At 34.7% G+C, this 25,514-nt stretch overlaps 4 protein-coding genes across 4 annotated transcripts; 2 read left to right on the top strand and 2 right to left on the bottom strand.

Annotated features, from left to right (window-relative positions):
• The first annotated feature begins 4,248 nt into the window (after window positions 1–4,248).
• LOC111303219 (trihelix transcription factor ENAP2-like) lies at window positions 4,249–6,950 on the top strand. Its single transcript, XM_022899321.2, has 2 exons — window positions 4,249–5,460; window positions 6,646–6,950. The coding sequence occupies exon 1, from the start codon at window positions 4,397–4,399 to the stop codon at window positions 5,450–5,452; it is 1,056 nt and encodes a 351-aa protein (XP_022755056.2). The 5' UTR covers window positions 4,249–4,396; the 3' UTR covers window positions 5,453–5,460; window positions 6,646–6,950.
• Window positions 6,951–7,543: 593 nt separating this feature from the next.
• Window positions 7,544–8,421, bottom strand: LOC111303221 (uncharacterized). The gene has a single exon (XM_022899322.2). The coding sequence runs from the start codon at window positions 8,417–8,419 to the stop codon at window positions 7,544–7,546; it is 876 nt and encodes a 291-aa protein (XP_022755057.1). The 5' UTR covers window positions 8,420–8,421.
• An 875-nt stretch (window positions 8,422–9,296) lies between these two features.
• Window positions 9,297–13,511, bottom strand: LOC111303223 (ARF guanine-nucleotide exchange factor GNL2-like). Its single transcript, XM_022899324.2, is given in 4 exon segments — window positions 9,297–11,023; window positions 11,026–12,189; window positions 12,192–12,391; window positions 12,490–13,511. Coding segments are annotated over 4 exon segments (4,113 nt in total).
• A 1,486-nt stretch (window positions 13,512–14,997) lies between these two features.
• Window positions 14,998–15,783, top strand: LOC111303222 (multiprotein-bridging factor 1c-like). Its single transcript, XM_022899323.2, has one exon. The coding sequence runs from the start codon at window positions 15,166–15,168 to the stop codon at window positions 15,601–15,603; it is 438 nt and encodes a 145-aa protein (XP_022755058.1). The 5' UTR covers window positions 14,998–15,165; the 3' UTR covers window positions 15,604–15,783.
• The last annotated feature ends 9,731 nt before the right edge of the window (window positions 15,784–25,514 follow it).

Below are 25,514 nucleotides of genomic sequence, written 5' to 3'. Positions count from 1 at the left end.
TAGAATATAAAACACTTCACCTACAATTTTCAATTAGGACAATAATATATATTTTTTATTTTTTAAAATTAGTTTTTTATATATATCTTCAATTTTAAAAATATCAAATATAATTTTATCTTAATAAATTTCATGATAATCTTATATTATTTAAAAAAATCAAATTTAATCTTTTAATAATTTATAAATTATTGTCTAATATCATTTTTTAACATCATTTTTTTTTTTATTGTTCTCCATTTTTGTGTTACCTCAAGTTATAAAAGCATTTATTTTTTTCCTTTTTTAGATGTTTATAGTTAAGGATGGCATCAGGTAACTGTACCCAATTTTATATCCATAAAATCAAAACCCAATCCGATCCGACCCAAAATTTTTTTTATTTTCTATACTTGAACCTGACTTAACCTAATATTATATAAATTGTATCCGATCCGAACAAACATGAAATTAATAAAATATTATTTTTAATATAAATAAAAAATTAAATAAATAGATAAATATATATAAATAAAAAATTAAATAATTATATATATAGGGTTAAGTCGGATCAGGTTTGCCTAAAACTCGACTTTGACTATTTTCTATTATTATTTGACCCAATCCGAAACCTAATTTAAAAAAAAAAAATCAATTCTATGAGATTAGGTCGGGTTGGAATCTGTCTGGGATGGGTTGGGCTGCTAACCCTACTTATAGTAAGCACAAGATTTTTAACTTAGACTTTTTTTATATATATATTATAAGATGTAAAGTTACATAAACACATATATTCTTATATTTTGTAAGTGCTATCTACATACATTTTTTCTTTACTTTTGACTATTCACTTAATTAGGTAGTTTTTTTTTTCAATTAGCTTTCTTTTTTTATATATTACAATGTACAAAGTTACAAAAAATATTTTTTCTTTTATTTTGCAGGTACTATCTATAATTTTTTTTTTTTATATTTGACTTTTCACTCAATCAGATAATATTTTTTCTCTTAATTTAACTTTCTTATAATATGCAAAAATACTTCAATTAATAGTATGCTTGATTATATTGATTTGAACCTATTATTTATATCAAAATATTGTTACAAATAACAATAACTAATTGAATTTTGAAATCATATTTTATGTATGTAATATAATCAGCGCATCAATTATATTTTGTATAAAAATTTGTAATCTGTTATACTTCTTCCTCTTCAAAGTCATAACACTCATTTTATTTATAAAAAAGTTATGATAAATTGATATCCAATTTGATTTCATTCTTTTTTATTTTTCAAATCAAGTCTCATTTAGTAAGCACTTGATATTTTCTTAAACATAATTTTAAAAAAATTATGAATTTAAAAAATTAAGAAATGTCTATGAATTTGGTGGCATTTAATTGTAAATATTTCTAAATTTTAGATTTCGTTTCAAGTTTGACTCAAATCACCTATTTAATTTATATTTATTATTAAAATGTTAAAATTTTATAATATTAAATATATTTTAAATTTAAAATTAAATAATTTTTAATTTCAATTAATAACATTAATTGCATGTATTCCTTGCTCAGCTCAATAACAATTGCATAGAGTTATTTCTCAAAGAGTTGAACAAATATCTCTTTTTTCAAATTAAAAAATTAAAATTAAAATCGCATCGTCTATCTTTGTGCATCTATATTTAGTAAAAAAATATTTAAGAAATCCATAATTTCTTATTTCTTTTAATAACATTAATTACACGTATTTCGAATATTTAGTTCAACAACATTAATTGCATTTATTCCTTGTTCAGCTCAATAACAATTGCACATATTTTCTTACTCAAAGAGTCGAACAAATATCTCATTATTCAAATTAAAAAAAGAAAAATAGAATCTTCGCACGTCTATGTTTAGTAAAGAATATTTAAAAAATGCATAATTTCCTATTTCTTTTAAAAGATTAGTGGTTGCCATGTATCAAATTGCTTGTTTAAAGAGGAGTCTTTCTTATTCCATGATTTAGTTTGTTTTTCAAATTAAGTATGATAATTTATGTTATTGTATTGTATTTTGTTTTAAATATAATTTCAGACAAAACAAACGGTAATATTGATTTGAAAGCCTTGGCCCCTTAAAAACTTTTAAGTTTTTTTAATTTTTATGTTATGATAAAATGAAATAGCTCTCTACAATTAAAATCATTAATTTTATTTATTTTATGTGATTTTATAATTTAATTTTGTTCATTGAAATTAAGATATATTAAAATCACATTATTATTTATTTATCTATTTATTTATTAATAAATCATTATTTACAAATTTTTAAAATTAGGAAATTTGTCACTGGATTAAATCACAATAATATAAATTTAATAAAAGCCAAATTAACTTTCTAATTTCTCAAATAAGATTAAAGGTCTCCAAAGTATCAAACATAATTTCTTATACGTTTTAATTGATTACAATTCTACTTTTCCATATAATTCTTCACTTTTAATTCTATCTTAGATTTTTATTCTCTATCATGCAATTTTTTTAACACAAAAGTCAAATTAAAATCACTTTATTTCAAAGTTAAAAAAAAAAAAATCCTAACTTCTAATCTTAAAGTTTCAAATTTTATTCTTTTAATTATATAGTTTTTTTTTCTTGTTTTGACAAAATAATATTGTTTAACAGTTAATTTACTTATATATATATATTAAAATAACTCATAATTGTAAGAAAGATTCACAATTTTAAATAAAGCTGTTTATTTAATGTATTATTTTTTTTATACATTGATTTATAAATCAACAAAATTTATAATTTTAAAAACATGTATATTTTGTTAGTATATTGCTTGCACATATATATTAATAATATAATAAGATACATTCTATAAAAAAATATTTGATTTAATATAATATCAATTAACCCCCTAAAATCGACTACCAAGATCCAACACTGATTTCAGACAGACATGAATAACCTTGACACAGACCCGACACAATTACTTAAATGACACTAATAACTTAAACATGAATATGATATATTTATTATACGTATTACATGTAACATAATACGATTAATACATTTAAAATTAATTTATACCAAAATAATATTACATGATATGATACAATTAACATAATTATATACGAATAATATGATTAGACATGATTAACCAATTTATTTAAACAAAAAATTATCTAAATTAGTATTTAAATAAAAAATATTTAAAAACTAAATATGATACGATAAATATGATTATTAATTTTTTTCTTAAATAAATTAAAATAAATTTTAAATTTTTTTATGTTATAAATATATCGTGTATTAAATGTATTATTACTGTTTGGTACAAAATATGACATAAATAATAATATATCTTAATCGTATCGATATGATTAAGATACAAAATATAATTATATTAAATTTATATATAATTTTTTTCATATAATTTTTATTTTATATTATCGTATCGTATTTAAAATTATTAAACTTATTTCGAATGCTATCGGAAGCAATAACCGCCTTGCTAATCGTCTATGTATACAGATTATGACAGTTAATTAAAGTCCGTGAGCAGGGAAGATGGAGGTTATGTGATTTAGAAAAATCCAAGTATTCATAAATTCCCGGTCTCATAATAGTTTTCTATCAACAATTTGGAAATTCCTCTATATTTTATATTCATTAAACAGCGTAAAAGATATTCATTAAATAAGAAGGTAAAAAATATTTTTATAACAAAAGGAACCCATTTATAAAATTGCTTGAAATACGCACTTTTCAAGTAAATCATACTTATTTTTTATTAAGTATTTTTATTTATAATAAATTTTAGAATATTCATACATTTAAATATTTGATTCAACAGATAATTTTTTTTATTCAAAAAATTATATTTTAATATTTGCATTCCTCAATAATATATATATATATATATATATATATATATATATATATAAAACAAATTCGTAAAATCTTTGAGGAACTAAATTAAGGATTGAAATTGAAATAGAGAAAGAGTTAGAAAAGGGCAGGGATGGGTTTTGTTATTGTTTGGCCTCTTGTTTCTCCGTCAATTTGAAATATGAAATCTCGAACCGATAAGCCCAACGAGTTTAACAGGCTGATTCTGGACCCTATACCACTTTTGTGTAAGGCCAATAGAAAAATTTGAAAAAAATCGATGAATACTTCATTTTTGGGCCTTATAATGTTTTGGCCCATTATTTTTACCCATGATGAGGCCCAAACTCCAAAATTGTAAAACCCGTCGCCCCTAATTCGGGTTGCAATCTCCTCCTCAACCTGAAAGCCCTAGAATTTTCAATTTGGGGTTCCTTTCTTCCCTTGCAACCTCAATTTTCTTCTCTTCTAATTTTCCTCAAACCTATCAAATTTCGCGAATCCAAAATCCCCAAAAAAGAAACAAGAGAAATGGATGGTATTGAAGACGATTCAAGATACCCAACCAAGCCCTTTTCTTTTAGTCGCCACCCTCAATACCCTCGTTCGGTCAGAACTCGCCATGTGTACAGTTACGGACCAGAAGAAGAGGTCGATGAAGAAGAAGAAATGGAAGAAGAAAACGATGATGTAGAGGACGACAACGACGATGATCCTGATGTTTATTACCGTCGTATTAAAGAAAGCGAGCATTTTGAAAGATACCCAAAACGGCAAAAGTTGAGAACATCAGTTCCCAGCTATCAATACGCTCCAGATCATAGAGATAGCTTCAGAAACACCTATGATTGGACCCAGCAAGAAATTTATGTGTTGTTAGAAGTTTGGGGAAATAGGTTTTTGCATTTGGGAAGGAGGAGTTTGAGGGGTGAAGATTGGGTTGATGTAGCTGAGAAAGTTAGTGATGCCTTGAAAAGTGAGAAAAATGAAGGGCAATGTAGGCGAATGATTCATGGGTTGAAGAGGAAGTTTAAGAAAGAGAAGTCAAAAGCTGAAAAAATGGGGTTGAATTCGAGTAAATGGGTGTTTTTTAGGAAAATGGAGATGTTAATGGGGTTGGGTTCTTCGTTTAGGCAACAAGAATCAGGGTTGGCTTGCGGAGTGGATTCCGGGGAGTTTGTTTTTATGAATCCGCAGGTTTATTTGGATAGGTCTAATGGTTTTGATGAGATGAGGGATAGTCCTGCGGAGTCAGAGATGGAGGAGGATGATGAAGAAGAAGCGGATGGAGGGTCGAGGATGAGAAGAGAATGGAATGATGAGCATTCGATGAGGATGTTGGCTGATTCGGTGCAGAGGTTTGGGAAGATATATGAGAAGATTGAGAGCAGTAAGAGGGAGCATATAAAGGAGTTGGAGAAAATGAGGATGGATTTTCAGAAGGAGTTGGAGGTGCAGAAGGAGCAGATTTTGGAGAGGGCACAAGCAGAGATTGCCAAAATGAAGGAAGAGGATGATGCCGATGAGGATGAGAGTGACGAGGACGATGAAGACAATGACAATTCCACGGAGAATATCAGCGAATAGGTTTCTTGGTGTGTACTTATTATGTATCTTTGTTCCTATAGTTGTCATATCAAATTGCTTTCCGTTACAATAGACCATTTAATGTTGGAGATCTTGTTTCATTTGTTTGTCCTGTTTGTATTTGTTAATCATTGCTATATCTTGATATGTTAGTGTTTCCAAGGAGAAATTCCAAAATAGGAAAGATTCATAGCACTTGTCTTGTTCATTTTTTTACATTAAAGTATATATTATTGGATTATTTCAACTGAATTTTCCTTTACTTGGTAACGATCAATACTTCTCTTTCCTGATTGTAGAGGATAAGGCCGCTGTTACTAGCTAGAAATTATGATGGTTTTGTTGTGGTTTTCTTTTTTGGGAACTCAAGTTTGAATTGAGCTCAATAGTGGATTGGATCATTGGATTCAACCTAAGCTAATCTGGCCACACTTCATTATTAATCACTATACAATAGCCTGTTAATGAGTTTGCAGAAAATAGTAGACATTTAGGCAATAGAAAACAAAGTTGTGTTTGAGCCAAATGGCTACCTTATATTGGTAGGTGATAGAGGTTGCAATACATCTTGCTTTTAAATCTTAATTGAGGGAATAGATTAGGTGTATAGATAGTTACATCAACTTGAAATTGAAATGAATGGTAGCTTATATTAGTAGTACCGGAGGTAATATGCCTCGCCTTTAATCCTTGTCCTCTTTTTTTGTTTGTCTGAAATGGACCAGTATTTCTTAAAAATTTTTATGTCAAAGAAACAATGGTAATGTGGTGCTTGGTGATGTGCACTCTTTTTACCTTGAGCACTTCATTGGATTTCAACTCATGTTTTTTTCCCTTTCCAGTTTTCAACCTTTCTAAATTATAATATGCTTGGCATGATTGTGACTTTGTCATTTCTTGTTTTCAACTGCTGCACTTTGCTTATCATATTTGCAGTGTATGATATAGAATCCATCATAATATTTTCTATGATGTCTAGATTCATGGTTGTGGACCATGTTTTTGTTGTTTTGAGAATTGAATCACTTGGTGGAAATTTTTTTTAATGGCCGTATAAAAATATGTATTTGTTAAATTAAGATATGGAATTCTCATAATTAGTTGAAGTCTAGGTTAATTTTCTGGCATTCTAAATATTGTGCTATTCTCAAGAAGTTTCCCTTTTTAACCTTTTGGATTTCTCCTATTCTCAGCTTTTGAAGTTTTGTTAAAGGACATTGCATCTGAACCTGCAGTAAGTGTGATTGACAGAGGACCCTGTGCTCACTGCTTGGTAAGATGACTTGTGGAAGTTGAAGGTTTCAGTCTTATGGATGTTTTATATTTAGAATCTAATAAATGTATGTTCTATTAGTCTAACTTTCATCATCTTTATATGCTGCCATTTGAATTTATTGGGCTTATTTTGACACCTTCTAAATGGCTCCTTAGAAGCTTTCATGCCAAGCAAATGAATGTACATTACCTTGGCTTTCTATATATATCTTTTTTGCTCAAATTTGCTTGTTATTTTGTTTCAGAATTGTCAGACAGATTTAATTACTTCCACTTAATTATTGTCTTTACATTGAAAGATATTTAGCTCGTACATTGGCAAACTATGATGGAGCATTCATGTTCCCAATTAAGCTTCAGAATAATGCATGCTGGTATTTGAGGGTTGTGTTTGGCTAATTGGAAGCACATTTTGGTGAATTTTTTTGGTCACAGAATGCATGTGATTGAAATCTTTTTGGATCTGGCTTAGAAATGACCAGATGGGTTTTGAGATCCTTCCTAAGTTTAGAGAATACTTGAATTCGAGAGTTTTGTCTTTGAAAAGACCAAATGCACGTTTGAAGGTTCATTTGATGCTTCCATAATAAGTATTGGTTTCATATGAGGTGTGTATGAAACTTGCATCAACCATTGACAGCCAGAGCAATGAGCAACATGACTATGCTGGAACATAGAAGCCACAAAAAGATTGGCTTCTCAACATTTGTGAAGGAGAAGTTGTGTTTCTTTGGCGACTAACCAGATCTCTCGGCTCGATGGCGGTACTCTCAGAATGCTCATTTAAAGAAATTCCCTTATCAGAAGATTTTGTTCTCAAGATTTACATGCATAATAAAATACAACATTCATGACTGTTTCAAAAACAAGTACTAAGGAATACATGGATATCAAGACAGGTATTTCCCACATACAGATGCCCATGGACATTCTCAATTCAAAAAAACACTCAACAAGCCTGAAGCCCATATTGCTCAACAAAGCCATAACTAAAGCTGATTGTCGTCTTCCTTCCATAAGATTTTTAGCTTTCCATAGTGAATCAAGTCCATAACATTCTGTTTCCAATACTGATATAACGTTTGCCATGTTCCCTACGACCATTACATGTGCAAAAATCACACAGAAAGGTATGCCTAGGAACCCAAGAACACCCCAGAATCCTAATTTTGTTGAGCAGATTCCCAACGTGTACAGTATCTTTGGTGCTGCTGCTAAACCAACCAGCAAGCCTCCAAAGAGGCCTAGTATGATAAGGATCTCCCAAAATCTTGTGTGGAAAAGCTTAAACCAAGCCGAACCGCTTCTCATGAATAGCCTTCTTCCATCAAGATTTATTCCATTGTAACTATCTGAAACTGCTTGGACGGTGGCAGCTCTTCCAAGAAGAGAGAAGGTGATGGAAGAAGGGATGCAAATGATGATGTGAACTATTGTTTTGGATAGCAAATTGGGCAGGCGATGTCCAAATAAATTATCGGTGATTGTTACAGTTGAGGAAGGAATTTGAGGGAAATGGTGAATGAGAAAATGTGAAAAGAAAAGAGAAACCGGAAGTGGTGAGAAGAGAAAGATGGAGATGGAATGGAAATGAGTAGGATGAAGAAGGATTATCCTGATGGATTCTCTAAAAATCTCGGCCGTGTTCATCAGATAGATGGACTCAAGAACTTGTGCTGTTCTTCTTGGCATTGTGTGTAAAAGCGCAAGATCATAAATGACTGAGTGAATGTGCTAATTTGTATAGCTAAGATCAGTTCTGCTGTTTGCTTGCTTGCAAATTCACCATGATTGAATAGGTTTGTAGGTCGGTTATATCGTACTCACAAAAAGTCTTAAGAAAATTGGTTTTGCCTGTGATGGTAATTCTTTTAATTGCTTTTAATCATAAGGATGTAGGAAAAGGTAAAGAAATTTTGATATTTTCTGAAGAGACCTAATCTGCTATTTCCAGGGTCAAAGAGTTATATATATATCTTTTAGCCGAATCAACTGCTGCAATGGCCCTGGTGCAAATTATGGAACTTTGCTTTTCATTTGCTGATATATAGTTTTCAAAAACTATTATTGGTAAATTTCTGTTCTTTTCGAGCTCTTAAGGACCTATATGTTTTGGCTTTGCTTTGGTCTGAAGTAGACATGTTGATAAAAGGCAAGAAAGAAAATTATTGTGGGGTCAAAGAGAGCGTTTAAGGTGAATGGAAAGACTCCATGATTTTGCCTTCTTGTAATGAGCTTCTGTAATGATGCGGGAGAGAGTAGATGTCTGAAATATAGGAAAAGGGGAAGAAAAATTTAATGTCAATTTAGGATTTAACTTGAAAGCAAAGGCAATTAGACATGTGAGCGTGGGCCAATGGAGGACAAAAGCTAAATGATTAATGTCAAATGTTCAATGGAAATTCTGTGCTTTTAAACATCATGTGATTTTGTAACAGAAAATAGTTATTATTAGAAGTATGCAACCCCGAGAGAAAAGAAAGGGGGAAGTCGTACTCTATACGGTTTAATATGTTTGCTACTTGATTTGATTGAGGTTGAAACTAACCTTAGTACTATACCACTTTGCTCACAATTCATCAGGAAAAAGCTCCTCCTTGAGTGAAGGAGCTATCCATTGAATCTGAATGTAGGTAATTTCCCATAGATCATCACCATCCTTGGGTACTAAAATCTCCTTCTCTTGCATGTTTCTGATCATCTTTCTCAACAAGTCTGGTACAACTTCTTGCAATTTTGTTTCACCATATTCTCCCAGATCAGCTTTCATGCATGTATCCATTCTTCTCAGAACGCCTAACCAGAATGTCCTAAACCCTGGATTCTCTGAAATCAGTTTTAGGAATTGTAAGTACACATCTGTCATGAGCTCTATGGAAATCTTGAGAGTCCCTTCCATACTTCTCATCTCCCTCTCTGCATTTTCACGCCTCGAATATTCGATCATCTTTTCATGCAGATCATCAACCATTGCAAATATGACAAGGTTAAAGCAGTTGATACAACTGGTGGAGGAAAGTTCCAGATCTTCAGCCAATTGAAAGCCTCTCCTCATAGATGCAATTGCATGGTTTCTTATCTCTTCTCGCCGTGCTATGCTGGTTTTTCTAAGGGCTTCCCCTAGTTTGACAAATAAACTCAAGGTAAAGTTAATGGAACCTATGGCTTTTGAGTTATCCTCCAATGAAGAAGTATTAGCATTGCTTCCAATACTATAATTGTTTCCCGGGTTTGAGTACTCAATTTTATACCGTTGGATTAGCAAATTCACTGTATCTGACATTAGATCAAGGATCTTCAAATTCTTCTCAAGAGGACTGTTCTTGAGGGCAACAAAACCAAATGCACAATCAATACAGTAGGCATAATTTATCCGTGATATATGGAAGGCATCAGACATCAACATGATCAAAATCTCCACTGCCTGATCATATGTTTCTGGGTGTCGTCCTGTGACAGATAGCAAATGAAGGGTTGATTTCCATCCCAGTTGAGTCTGCAAATTTGCTGGGTATTCTATGAGAATCTTGCTCACCGACTGAATTATGAACTTGGAGCATGTGTCAAAAATTTCTTTATCTAACTTCCACATCAAATTTATGGACTTAAAAATGAGCTCCTCTGGCATTTTATCTGCTTGGTATGAAGCTAGAAGCTTGAGGCAGATACTGAAAAGGCCAATAATGGCTTTTTCTGCAAATGGGATTGGGGAAAATAGAGGAAATTGAGCAACTGCTAGAAAATAATCATGGAAAGAAGGCCAAAACACCTGAAACCTGTAAATGTTGGATAAAGAAATGGCAATGATCAAATCCCAACAGAAGCCAACAGTTTCTTCTTCTTCAATTGGAGTACTAAACTTTTGGCCTTTACCAGCAGCCGCAAATATAAGAGAACGCCCAAGATTCAGCAATGCCTCAGTAGGTAAGTTAGAACTGTTCTGAAATATACGCCCAATTCGGCACTGTTTGATGATCTTCAGGTTCTGTTCAAATTCACTTATGCCCAGAGATATAGACACTTCCATGGTATCTAGTGATAGAAAATGGGAGAACCGACTAACCATGCCAGAAGTCTGGCGCTTGAAGAGCTTAGGATCATGATTTGGAAAAATTACTCCAGACTCAGATTTCAAGGCTTCTGGGACATCAGATGATGAAGTGGAAGCAACATCAAATTCAATGACAGATTGGGGAAGTAGCCTAAGCCTTTTGAGTTTCAACAAGCAGTCAACGATGTTCCTCCAACCCCCTTGAAGTGCATCTCCAAAGTTGTTTGCTATAGTAAAAACTGCAAGGTAGCCATTCTTGGTTTCATATCATTGCTGAATGCAAACAATGTTTCTTCTGCAGAAGCGTAAGGATTTAAAAGTGTTGTAAATTTGCAGAATGAGGCAACCAGCTCATCCAGCGTGTCTGCCAGCCCATACTGAGCTATCCTAGCTACAGAGATCAGGCATTCAATGCATTCATGGAGCATTTCATCTTCATCAGCATGCTCAAAGAATGCAGAAAGAGCTGCAATTGTTGGGCCAGCAACACAGGCAAACATATCTCTTCCCAGGCGACGATCAAAATCACAAAGGACATATGATTGCATCGATTTGGCTCGGTTCATCAATTCAATCCATCTGCTTGGGTTCATCTCTACTGAACCAGATTGACCAAAAACCGTGATTGCATGGTTTGAGATGGAGTGAAACAGCTCGGACAGGTACTCTCTGGGGAGATCCTGCCCTCCATTAATTGCTCTATTGTTCCTTATGAACTCTTCCTCCGTCATCTTTTTCTTGACTTGTGGATTGTGTTGATCTGTATTGAGCATAATGAGAGAATAGCAAAGAATGAACACTGAATCCTTAGTCACAAAGATTTCCGAAGATTGTTGATCGAAAAATCTCTCCGAGAAAACTTCTAGGATTCTTTGAATCTTCTGGGACTCTCCTGGGAGCCGGAATGTCTCAAGATAAGTTCTAAGCGCAGAATCAAGAATCATGCCTTTAAATTCAAAAGTTCCTGTGAATTCTTTAAGAACTTCAAGGTGGAATTCATCAGGGTCACCAAGATAATCTCCGATCATGCTCTTGTCCAGCCCCGGAGTGTAGCGGAAGAAGAAAGCAAAAGCTTTGGGATCGGGAGGATCAGAGACCAACAGACAATGTTTCAAGTATTCCAAGCCTTTCTTTTCATCTCGATTAAAATGGTTCCCAGCAATCAATATCTTCTTCTTTTGTGCTTTCCTTACTCTTATATACTCCACCCAAGTTTCTAAATCATCCTTTGGTTTATCGACCCAAAAGGGTCTATACTCGGTAATTTCAACCGGGAATGGCTCTGAAGTGCTTGAATCATCTTCTTTGTCAATGTTATCAGAAATGTTGTGAATCATGATAACCAGTCCTTCAAAAGCTTGGACTTGCAAAGTCGTCATGGGACCAGTCCCTGGAAAGGCCTGCTTGCACACAACTTCCCAACCTCCTCAAATACATTTCTGCAAATAGGGTTGCAATCATAGTTTGCATAAGCTTCAATTACAAACGTTGGTTGCCTGAAAAAATTTATAATTGCTTCCAGTGCAACCTGCTGAAGTTGCATAGAAGCTCCGGGAGATGCAATTCTCAACAACACAAACGAGAAGAAAGCCTCTAGTTGAAGGTGTATGAACCTGCAAAAGGCAAAATAGCAATTTGATTCCAATGTCATGGCTTTTGATGACAAAAAAAAGTCAGTTCAGAATCTGATATAAATCCCTGCAAATCAAACCTTCGAAGAAAGTGATAAATATTCAAGACAGTGCTGCAGATCCTGGAAAGCACAAGTGGACTTGAACAAGTCCCATAATGGATCAGATGGTGAAACAAATCATCCTGGATCATCCTCAAAAGCTTTGGATGCTTTCCAATTCCATCACCACTCAATTCTATAGCACAATTAATCAAAACCAATGCGAAAAGTTGAACATCTTCATCAGATGTATGCCATGTCGATCCTTCCGTGTCCACAACTTCCACCACATTCAGCAAAGAACATAAAAACTGAAAAATATCAACCGCACAACGTATTCCATACCCTGAATTTTCATCAACATCATCAGTTTCAGATTCTGAATTCTCCCCTTCACTAACCTCAACGTCGGGTAATCGGGAAAAGATTATCTGAATCAACTCATGCATCGTATACCGTGCACAGCGTTGAAGCAAATCTCCTCTGGTTACAGATTGTTGAACAACCTGAAAACAAGTATTGACAATTGTACAAACCGCCTGATCCGTGAGCAAGACTGAAGCATTATGTCTCATAATCCCTGTCAAAACCTGTAAAATCTTCATCATCACGGCATCCTCAGAAACCGTGTCTGTTTTCTCCAGGCGGCAGCCCGTGATCCCAGTAACAACGGAGTTTATAGCTTCGTTTGCTTCAGGAGTTTTCTCATCGAATATTTCGAGTTTAAGAATCTTCAAAATAGCTGACAGGGCTAGTCCCGTGGCTGCAGCTGGAATGTAATCACTTTGTATAACATCAAGGAATGGGGATAGATAAATACAAGGATTAATGGTTCGCCATTCTTGATGGGGATTGAAAATGAAACCCCTTAAGGATTTTAAGGATTGTTGGATTGAAGAGTCAAAATAGTTTTCTTGGGGAGAGATGAATTGAGCGGTTGGATCTATCGGTCGCCTGATCACGGCCAGGACAGCCCCTACCTCGGTGTTCAACATGCAAGACATTCCTAGCTCTTTCCTTTTCGATTTGCCCATGTCTTTCTTGTTCTGTTGTTCTTCCATTCTTTTTGTTCAAAGAGGGAATAAACTTAAACCAAGTTCAAGATTTGGATCTTGCAATGACCATTTTTTTTCTTTCAGGTGTGGAAATGAAGTTTTTGTCTTGCGATTAGTGAGAAAAGTGAGTGTCAAGGAACGTGTAAGAAAGTCATTCGTCCAAAAAAATTGGAACGAAGGAAGCCGTATTATTTGGTGAACTGAAGGATTATTTGGTAGAAGGATGAATTTTTGAAGACTTCTACCACTAATATCTCCTTGTTTTGTTCGATTCTATTGGCTAAAAATTGGTTTCAGAAATGATCAAACAGATTTGAGCCTAGCTAGTTAAGTTTCATGCCCACAGTAGATAATAGACAATTGAAAAGTTTCAAGAACAATTATTAATGAACGGAGATGGAAAATTAATGTTTCAAGAACAATTGAAAAGACTGCTGATAGTAGTATTATAGCACATTTCAATCGCCTATAGAAGACAAAGCATGCATCTTGATTATAAGGACATCCCTGTGAGCCTGTAACATTCTCCCGTTACCCAAATCAGACGGGGCCAGTACTGAAAAACAAGCCAACCAACCCTACTGTCCTAATTGCATGAGCCAATCCGTAGTCCCTGCCGAATTAAGGACTGCAAATAGAGTATGTACGTGTCTGGCAAAAGGATTTGTTTACAAAACATGATTTTTGCAAAGCAATTTGCGAATGAAATGTTTTTGTTTTTAGTTGCAGACTCTATGTGAATTTTTTAGTTCATGCCACAAGCAAAACAATGTGTCGTAAGCATCGCCTTCATCAAAGTTACAATTTCTGAATTTCCAACCTGTAAGACAGTTACTAGGGTCTTTAACCACTCTTCATGGAGACTTTTAGAACTCTGATCTATGTTCACTAGACCTAAAACTTTCTCCAACAGATCAGATCTTTTTATTACTTGTCCAGCCTTTGAGGTAGCTTCAACTACGTTTATCGGGATCCCAGCCATGGTTTCAACTTGAAAACCATAACTATCTGGGCGTAGGAGAACCAGCTTCTGCTCACCTTTAGAAAAACCTTCAGAACAACCTTCAGGCTTCAACTCAAAAGAGCAGGCCATGTGTTTCAGTGTAACATGTGGATGATGGCATATTAATTCTCTTAAAGGTGGAAAAGGATGTAAAGTTCGAAATCTCACGCATATGCAATAGCATATCCATCAAAAGTGCTTGTTCCTCGACCCGGTTCGATCATCAAGAATAACAAGGGAGAGTTTGGATAGCATTTTTGAAGAACTGATGTTTCCGTGCACTCGACGTTATATCTCAAACTGAAGCGTCTGATTCATTTCACCCTCACCCACCTAAGAAACACACTTGACGTTAGACGACTCTAAACAAATGAAATATCACCACGTCACCAAGTCAAAGAGATATTTCCTGACCTTTTTGACTTTATTGCTTCGGCTTCACGCTAATTACCTTTTTCTATTATCCTCGACAGCAAAAGGACTCAATAACGAATTGCCATGTCATTATATTACAACGTATACTTCCAAAGAACCTTCCAGATATTAAAGACGGCCGGAACTTTCCAGAGCCTCGGCCTTCTATATAAAGGCCAATTTATGTTCGGAAGAATCAGAGTTTCATTTGGTTTTATCTAAGATTTTCCATTGTCTTCAACAATGCCAAGCAGATTTGGTGGATCCGTGACTCAGGATTGGGAGCCCGTGGTGCTTCACAAGTCCAAGACCAAGGCTCAGGAGCTACGCGATCCGAAGGCCGTGAACCAGGCGCTGCGGTCAGGTGCACCGGTCCAGATGATCAAGAAGTTCGATGCCGGGTCGAACAAGAAAACCGCAGGGCCTGTGGTAAACGCTAGGAAGCTTGATGAAGGAACGGAACCGGCTTCTCTGGACCGGGTTTCGACGGATGTTAGGCAAGCGATACAGAAGGCCAGGCTGCAGAAGAAGATGAGTCAAGCTGAGTTGGCTAAGCTGATAAACGAGCAGCCTAAGGTGGTTCAGGAATATGAGAGTGGGAAGGCGGTGCCGAACCAAACGGTACTGGCTAAGATGGAAAGGGTTCTCGGGGTGAAATTGAGGGGAAAGATTGGGAAATAATTCTAAAACGACGTAGTATGGTAAAGGGTGGTGGTGTTTTGAACATGTGTTGATATAAATTGTAATAATTATTGTTAATAATTATTGTTAGTATTTTGAACATATGTGTTTGAGGAATTAAATTGTAATAATTATTGTTAATGTAAATGTTATAAATTTTAACAATTTTATGAATCTAAATGTAATGTTTATATAAATTTAGATAACATTACGTTTGATACTATATTTCTGTCTGCTGGAAGAGGTTGGTATTTTCTTGCCTGTAAAGAGGAAGATCGGTTGCTCCTCAACGACGTCGTTTCTGCTGAAAGTTAAGCTTATCCTTTGGATTGCCAAAGTAACGGCAGAGTTGCAGTATCATAAGGATTTTGGATTTCAAAATAAATTGTTGTGCGAGGAGCCGAATTGAGCAAAAATCAAAAGCCCGGCCCGTTGTTACATTTTCCTTAGAAAAAATAAGAAATAAAAAATTTCCATATTTAAACCTATGGATTCATATAATAATATTTTATAAGTTTAAAGATTCATTTTAATATTAATTTTTTTTAGATCATGATTTTTTTGTAAAAAAAAATAAGAGATAAATTAATTAATTCGATGGTTGTTGCCAAGATTAAAAAGAAATATTAAATTATTAGGCATCAGTCTCGCTATCAACGATAACAAGCCATCAACTCATAGTGGGTGGGGTAAATTTTCCCAGATGGTAAGAAGTGCGTACTGTAAGCTTTGGAATATGAACTGTGTATCATACACAACTAGCTCACGGGATAAGGATGCTAGTGTTACAGCTGTTAAATGGCTTGCAAATTCTTCAAAGTTAAAGGTACTTGATTGGTGATTGACGTTGTCTAGCATCTTTCTCCACTATTATTTGTCATCTAAGATACTTTTGTTCCAAGTCTCGCCAAAGTTTATCATTGGAAACTCTGAATTATATAACATGATTTTGAATCATCAGATCACTAATTTTTCAACGCCAACTTGAGAATCCCATCTGGTTTTACAATTCCAGCGGCCAGAGAGCTGTTGCTGCCTAGTAATAATGTTTAATTTGCTTCAAAAATCATTATTCCTTTTTTTGCGTTTTTATTTTTTTGAGAAATGGTCCGTTTTTTTCCCAGTGAGCGAAAGCAATTAATGCACTGTCGGCCACAAGAAAATGTCAAAAGGCCTTGCATCTGGACTTGGTGGTTAATTCAAGTAGAAGATACATAAAACAAACAAATTAGCTAGTCAAGATATTTATATTGATCAAGCATTGGCATCACAGTTGCAATATCAGAAATTACAGAAATAGTTTTGCTTCCTTTTTTTTTTAGACACTGCAGTTTTTCCCTTTCTCTGTCTGAAGACAACATGCTGTTTACAGATGAAAAGATTGAATGGGACAAAACATTTTATCCACGAAGACTGAAGACTAGCAGATAGCTTCAGTGCATCAAGGATTGAAAACTTGTGTCTTCAAGATTTCAACTAGACTGCAGCTTTGCTTAGAAATACCCTGGAAGGATCAGCAAACCTCATAGAGAATGATCGAGAGAGGTTGTCAGGCTCATCCCACGCAAAGCCCTGATCGAAATTCTGTGAGTAGGTGTAAAGATCATAGGGTACCTGCGCTGGATCAGACTCAAAAATCTTCCTCTGCTCTTTCTTAATCTTCATCCAGAGCACTTTCCACTTCAATTTGTTTGACCCGGTGGTGGATGGTGATGAGTTCACAGCCACAGGTCCAAACTCATGGTAGCCCCGGCCTAAGCAGACAGTTTTGCACCCTGAATTGCACCAGTTTCTGATGTCCATTGCAGTGAAAAACCAAGTTTTCTTGTTCTCCAACCCAAAGAGTGATACTTGAAATAGCACGAGAAAGGATTGATTCCAGATAATGTAAGCACATGGCCCTGTACTTCTTTAAAGAGTAATTGGAAGTTGGATGCCTTTTCTAAGACCATCATGGTCCAACTCGGATAGCTTGTTGAAAAGTTTAGGACCATCGGCTCAAGCCTAGGCCCTTGTTTTAGTGGTCAGGTCTGAGGTGTCCTCCCCAAGCCCTAGTGGAAGGAACATGGGTTTTTTCATTCAATTTTATGAAATAAAAATAGATCCTCAACATTTTCTAACACAAGCAAAGCTATGCATGTGATTAGTCATGCTTTTTCAACATCCAGGGGCTGCATTCCGGACCCATGTGCGTGTGAGGGAGTTCAGAGGATTAAGCTGCAGCCTCAAGGGCTTTTATCTTCGTGATTTGCAAGCAACAGTTTCTCCCAAAAAAAAAATCTTTACGATTCGATTGGTGGTGGGGGGGGGGGGGGGGGGAATACGAAGGAAAGAAACGGAGGACCATTGCTGTATGCTTCACTTTAGAACATGTCCACCATTTTCAAAAGCACCAACACGCTTTAACAAAAGACTCAGAGAAACAAATGGTTTTGCCATTTGATAGTGACTGCAGGCATCACGAAAACATAAATCTACCCCCACATCTCACAGTGTATATTTATGTGCAGATATTGTTACTTGTTAAACCTAATATTATGGGTTTGGAACAAGCGATTGAGTATTGATTTACACACTTGGATAAAAACATTGGGCTTCGACCTTCAGGATTAAAGCCCATGCATTCAGAGCCCAAATTACGCTTTAGCAGCAACGTTACCTCAGCTAAATGCTTTAGACCAAAATAGTTGTCAATCTTAGGCTTATACAAGGAAATGTTATGCCCATAAATTACTCTAAAGATACTAATAATTTCGATTATACCCTATGCACCTTAAAATATGAAAATAGTACATATATAATATTTTAACCATTGTTTTTCTCAAAAAAGAAATTTAATTTTTGAGTTTTTTAAATATAAAAAATTATCACATATGAACCTTGTAAGATTCACGAATGAGCCTATTTTTATAAAGATTAAATTAAGTGTTTGACTGTGTAAATGACCAATCGGACATTATTATGTAATTCCTCAAAACAGAATCGACATGATGCATTTCATTTTTATATTTGCTACTGCCATGATTATAATTTTACGCCAAACTTTTCCTCTTCTTGGAAAAAAATTGATACAATATTCTTCCTCCAAAACCCAAACCTCTGAAAAAAAAAAAAAAAAAACTAGAAAATATTTGCTCTTCCGATTTGATCATACGAATCTAATATTCGAAGAGGAGAAAAATATATATATGTTTATATAGAGTAATGAACATGCCAACTGAATTTATTTATAATATGATAAGATTTACCATATACAGATGAAAAAAAATTGGTGCAATTTCTCTCAATGAATCCATGGAGAAAATACATTAAAAAAATTTTAGGGTCATATATGAATAATAAAAGGTGAATAAAATCAATGGATAAGGTAGGTAATTGCCAGGGCAAGTAGAAGTAGAATGTAAGCAATTCCTTGATCAATGGCAGTACCATCGTTGGATGGAGCTGGTGCAGGCGAAGAACCGGTGCTTTGCCCGGAACAGAGTTGCAAAAGTGCAAAGAGCAGGAACCCAATGACTGGAAGAACATGCACCCTCATTGAACTCATCTTCAAATAAACAATACTTATAATTAACCAAACAGATGTAAAACAAGAAGAGAATTTCACGGTGTTTTTCCTTCTAACAGGAACAGGAGAGACTGGAATAAAAGCAGGAGGATGTTGGTGAATTTGCGAAGAATTTGATGATATTTATATTGGGAGAGTTTATTTTGGTAGGTAGGGAAGGGGTGGGCAATTTCCTGGAAAGTGAGAGTTCTAGAAACTGAAGGTGGCCTTTCATGAACGCGTCGTGGACGCGAGAATTTTTGACTCGGTTGGGCGGCCGGGCTTAAGATTGACCAAGGGTGGCTTGGCTTGCTGTTTTTAAAAGTGTCGTTGGGGCCATTGGCTATCTTGATCCTCGTGCCGTTTTAAGTTTCGTTTTTTTCTCCGGACATGAACGACGAGCAGACTTTTATTTTGGGTTTCTGCCTTCTAGTCAAAATTGAAATTCATGTTCTTTTTATCACGATTTTGGCGTGAATTGAATTGTAGTACAAGAGTTTGATTAGGGATTCAAGAGGTAGAGCAATTGAGGGAGAATTTATGCTGGCACCGGGTCATATGCCAGCTTAAGGCTGTATTTGGGCTTAGGCTGGCATCGGCTCATATGCCAGCCTAAGGCTGTATTTGGGTTACACGTACCTCAGTGGGGCTACTTTTTTATAAAAATTGTGTGAACATACCGAATTTTTTTTTTTTTAGATGTTTAATTTAAAGTGTGAAAATTACTTTTTTTTCAACGGAAAGTTTTGAGTCAGTCAACAAAGGCTCAATTGCTTTTTTTTTCCTTTTAATTTAACTTATTCTCTTCCTTTTTTCATTCTAATTTTTATTTAAAAATTACAAAATAAATTATAATTTATAATTTAATATAATAAAAATATCATTTGATATATCATTACTTTTTATTAATTTTATTAACAAAATTATTATTGATCATAAAAATATATTTTTTAATTTTGTATTTTTTTATTAATTTTACAAAAATTAAATAATTTAAAATTTTTATTACATATAAATTTTAACCTAATATTTTTAATGATATTTTTAATTTTATTATCACTATTACATTTACATCCAAACATATATATCATTAATTTTAATCTCATTATTATAATAATTAATTTTATTTTCATCGTTGGTTACCTAAGAATTCAGGTCACATTTTGCTTAGAATCCTTGACTTCCGTTAGACAAATTGCCAGATTTTAATGCATTTTATGGGCACAAAAAATCTTTAATTTTTCATAATAAATAAGAAAAATACTACATTTTCCCATCAATCTACCAGATTGTTGCCCATTTAGAAAATGAAACTAATTATAAAGAGTATAAAACTCTAATAGCAGATTTTATATTATCAGACTTTAATTTGTTGGAAAAGAATTATAATATTTTATGCATGAGATGATTTTACAATATAATAGACAATTCAAAGTTTTACTTTTCTTAATTACGATATACAAATAATAGCAGAAGCAAAACTAATCCCCTTGTCGGCTTGTCATCTATATTAGAACATTGATGCTTGTCAGTTAGGACACGCCAAGCATGTCAAATTGGAAGGTCAAACAAGTTGTTTTGCTTTGTTAATGGTGCGATTTGGAATGGTCTTACATGGATGGAAACGACAGAGACTTTTGGTTATTTAGTCAAAGTCATCTATCATATGCATTTGTTATTAATAATGAAAAAGAGGAATAACTGATATATTGAGTCAAGCTTAGGCTTCTGGAAAATTGACTGCTAAGACCAGGTAGTGTTCATGAATTCAGCTGGCTTCATCGCTGCCTGACTGCCTCAAATGGCAAGGCAAAATCTCATTACTGGGTTTGATCATCATTCTATTTTCCACAATGAACAAGCCAGAAAGGATTCCATCTTTTTTCATTGCCTTGTCAACAAGAGAGAGGTAAAAAAAGAATTTGAAACCCAAGCACCCAAAAGTAGGAAACTGGAACCAGATCAAAAGTTAAACGACTTCTTTCAATTTCAGGCTGCAAGCTCCTGAATGGGGCCTTTCAAGTTTGCTACTTGATGACATTTTTTCCTCTTCATCACGGCAATTGCTAGAAACAAGAAATTTCTTTTGCCCCTTCTTTTACTTGACAAAAGGAGATATGGTTAATTGCTACTTTGAATACAAGAAAAATACTGGAATCAAGTGTATTAGTATTTGAGAATAACATATTCCAAACTATTTTCTTTAATGGATGGAAGACTTATGACAGTCCTGCCTACTTTTAGTTTATAACACAACAATTGTTGCAAATAAGGCCCAAGAAAGGCAGATGGAACTCGGAAATTCTTCTCAAGTGATTGCCTAATCTTGTGCATTAAATATTTTAATGCTTTTTTTTTCCGTGTAAGTGCCAAAAACCTACTGGCAGCTGTGTTACTTTATGTAATTACAACCTTTTTTTTTTGTCTAGTATGATGGCAAAAGGTCTTGTCCCCTGCTAAAATCTAAGAGGTAAATGCACTTTAGACGAGGATAGGACTAGGAAAAGCGTCAGCATCAGTTCAACCATTGTTCATTTGTCCTTTTTTTTTTAAAAAAAATTTTTCAAGCTTCAGAAGAGAGGGCACTTTCAAAGGCAAGCCCAATTTCATTTTCAGCATCTGCCCAAGGAAACCTCATCAAAATCTTTCGAGTTAAGAAACATGCGCACCTTAACTGAAAGTGAGTATTTTAAAAGTTTCAAAAAGTGCCTAACTAAAGTGATTTCTTCATTTTGCATTTCCACACTCAGATTAGTCTTGTCCTTCGTAGTCAAATCATGCGAGCAGTGGGAAAAACCAGCGGCTGACATAAGCTACTCCTTGGCCACAAAAGACTTGTGTTCTAGCCACTGGGGTAATGACTTGTAATTTAATCTGTTAGGGACAGAACCATTGAGATGTTGGCACGTTAAACATGAGAGGACGTGGCAGCACCTGATTTTGAAATGGAATCATGGTGGGCAAGTGTCGGTTAATTAGGTCATGTTTTGGACAAGTGGGTGTGTAAGCAGCTGATCCTTTTGGACGGGTCTCAAGGAGCACCTTGTCGAAGCTTTGAAGATAAAGCATAAAGATAAAGCATAAGCTTTCAAGAATCAATCAAAAATCGCTTTATGCCCAAAGCATTACTTGCCCACCTCTCCTTATTCCTAACACAGATTCTTTGCTTTTCAAGCTCTGTTCACAAAGCAACATAATAATACCCGGAGTGAAAGGGAGAAGGGAGAGAAGGGGGAAAAAAGAAGGAAAAATGTGCTATGCAAACATTCCTTCTGCTGGCAACCGGGGCTCGGTGGTGCAACGCAGATGGTTACTTTTGCAGGCGTCAATGATGGCTGCTGCGCATCATTCACCAAGAACTGAGATGCCAAAAGAGACTGGTGGAGCTGGTTCGATGAAGCCGTGTCTGTGCTCACCTACGAAGCACCAGGGGTCGTTTCGGTGTAGGCACCACCATGCGGAATATGTGTGGGGTGGTCGATTCATCAACAAGAAATGACTGCACCACTATGTCAAGTATGTGTGGGGGTGGTCTATTTGTTAGCAAGAAATGACCAGTAGTTTTAGTTCAAGGTCTAAAATCACTTGTAGAAAAGAACCAATGATTTGAACTGCTTTATAAACGGCCTCCCCTTTCAGATTTTTACTCTGTTTTTCTTTTCTTGTGAATTACAAACAAATCATACTGGCTAATTGGTCAATCCTGCAAATTTATATTTGTTTTCTCAGTCTTGCCCCATTATTGCTACCTTTTCTTTCATAAACCCCTTTCCCATCTTCTGATCTCTCCCTCTTTTGCCCTGTTGGCCTTATTCAATTGTACAAAAAAAAGGAATGGACACCCTCCAAATATCTTCACAAGAGAATTGCCACACAATGAATTGCAGCAGCAAGACATTTGTTTTTTACCTATATATTCAGCTAAAAAGGAACAAAGTACAGAACAGCAATATAATCTGTCTATGCATGGTGGAATCAAAATTCATTTTCATAGAAACTCAAATCCATGTGAATCTAAATAAATCATTATATAATCAGAAGGCAAGCTACCAAAAAAAAAAAGTTCTTCCTTGAATAAATCATCTCATCTAAAATTATTGGTTTACAACTGCTAGTTATATGCACTAACTGAACAATGATCACTTACATTAACGAATCACCGCAGCATCCAAGTCTGTATCCTCACTTCTATTACAGACTGGCCACCACGTTACAGCAAAACACAAACCCATTTTAGGATTCTCAGTGAAAATGTAAAATATATAAATCTTGTATGACAAAAGGGAATGCGGGTACTTAAGAAAAACTTCTTATTTTGGATGGCAAGCAATCTAAAACCAGTCTCAGCAAGGCACACGAAGAAAACTGAATGGAAAAATCAAATGTTATTTTGTGCTTTTCTGGAATGGGTCTTCGTTGCGGTCCATTGGGTTGAGATATTAGGGTTTTAAAGTGGTGTTCAGTTGTATATATTAATTGAGTCTTTCTGAAGTTTTCTGACTTATTGGCGGTTTCTGGAGAATATATGAGAAAGAGTGCTCAATAATCTCCTTTCTTCTTTCTGTCTTATTGTATACATAAAAATGAAAAAAAGAATTATATTTTTCTTTTTAAGATAAAAAATTCAAAATAAAAAAATTAATTGAAAAACTAATTTATGCTACAAATGTATGATCAAATATGAATGTTTCAACCAAAAGGTAAAACCCATGAATTGGGTGGATTAATAACATACAGAGAGATAAAAAAAATTAATACAGAAAAGTAAAAATAAAACCATAAAGGCTGAGTGCATTGGCGTCGCTTTCATTCCTAAATGGCTAGAAAGCTTCGATTCAAGCGTATCTCGAAAAAAAAAATTTTTTTGGTAAGAAACGAGAATGAATTAATTATAAAATAATATGATATATAGCATGTTCAACTTCATCAGCCATAACTAAATCTTTAACAAAGGAAGGAGATTCACTAAACACCACGTAGTTGGTCTCGTAATGACTAAAACTATTACAACAATTGTTACTATCAAATCGGGCAAAAGCGTCAACACACCTATTTCCTTCCCTGAACATATGAACCATGCGTTGATCTTCAAGATTTTCTATAAACTTTTTGCAATCAGAGACCAGAGAGAGTACCACGGGATTAGTCACCTAGTGATTCTTAATCATGGAGATAACAGTGGTGACATCGAGTTCAATTTTTAACTTGTGGATATTAAGTCTTTTCGCAAAAAATAATCCATCTCTAAGAACTCATAATTCAATCAAAATATCTGAACACACCCCAATATATCTAAAGGAACCAAAAATTCATTTTCTCTTACTGTCTTGAATAATGGCTCCACCTCCTGTTTTCCCAAGGTTGTCCAATGTCGAGTCATCTATGTTCAATTTATACCACCCCTCATTAGGAGGGTTCCACCTAATGGACACAAAGGATTGCAACGGAGCCCAAACTCCTCTCTGGTTCATCACAAAGAATTCAGCAGCCTTCGCAGTCGCTAATTTCACCAAGTCAGTAGTCTCACCATTCTGTCTAAAATTTGTTCTATTCCTTTCAAGCCAAATCTCCCATAGAATATGGATAAACAACATGTACCAAGGGATACCATGCATGGATCGATGCTTGTTTAAAGCATTTTCTTTGGTCCATTGTCTACAGTCCAATATTTGATAGGATAGAGGCAAAGAGGCTCATTGCAGGACAGTCTATATGAGGCTTCTCGCAAGGCAATTCATATGTTTCTGGTCCACTGGCAATTGTAAAATAGGTGTTCCAAATCCTCTTGGTCATGTATGCAGAACACACAAGTAGTCGGGACGTTCAACCTTCTTCTAGCAAGCTCATTACGTGTAGGCAAGATACAGTGCATGTATTGCCAGATGAAAAACTTAATTTTTGGTAGAGCACACAACTTTCAAATCCACTCCCATTAACCTTTATTCCCATTCAGACTTGTTCCTCTAGCAAGGTCATAAGCAGATTGGGTGGTGAATACCCCATTAGAAGATACAGACCAGTATATACTATCTTGTCCCTGTCTTACCAGTTAAGTAGAGATAACATTTATCTTATCCAAAACTTCAGCATTGAGTTTGAAAGAAATTAGAAGAGATTGATTATTTTTTAATGTATTCAGACATTGGTTCACTGAAATTTGATCCTCCTACCAATTAAAAGGGCCATGAATAATTTTTCTCAAACTCTCAGACCCCAACCAATTATCATGTCAAAAGCTCATAGAAGAGCCATCACCAATGACCCAGCCAATACCTTTTTCAACAATCGAACCTACCCATCTCATGGCTTTCCACATTGTCGATTCTTTAGAAGCTTTTCTCAAAGTGTCGTTTTCATGGGGATA

Source organism: Durio zibethinus, chromosome 13 (genome assembly GCF_047325235.1).
Source record: "Durio zibethinus cultivar Kanyao isolate XHJ-2024 chromosome 13, ASM4732523v1, whole genome shotgun sequence".
NCBI lineage: Eukaryota > Viridiplantae > Streptophyta > Magnoliopsida > Malvales > Malvaceae > Durio > Durio zibethinus.
The sequence above is the reverse complement of the archived record's forward strand: the minus strand, read 5'-3'. Positions and strand labels throughout refer to the sequence as shown.

Coding starts and splice junctions, on each gene's coding strand:
- LOC111303219 (XM_022899321.2), top strand. CDS start 4,397: ATGGATGGTATTGAAGACGATTCAAGATACCCAACCAAGCCCTTTTCT.
- LOC111303221 (XM_022899322.2), bottom strand. CDS start 8,419: ATGCCAAGAAGAACAGCACAAGTTCTTGAGTCCATCTATCTGATGAAC.
- LOC111303222 (XM_022899323.2), top strand. CDS start 15,166: ATGCCAAGCAGATTTGGTGGATCCGTGACTCAGGATTGGGAGCCCGTG.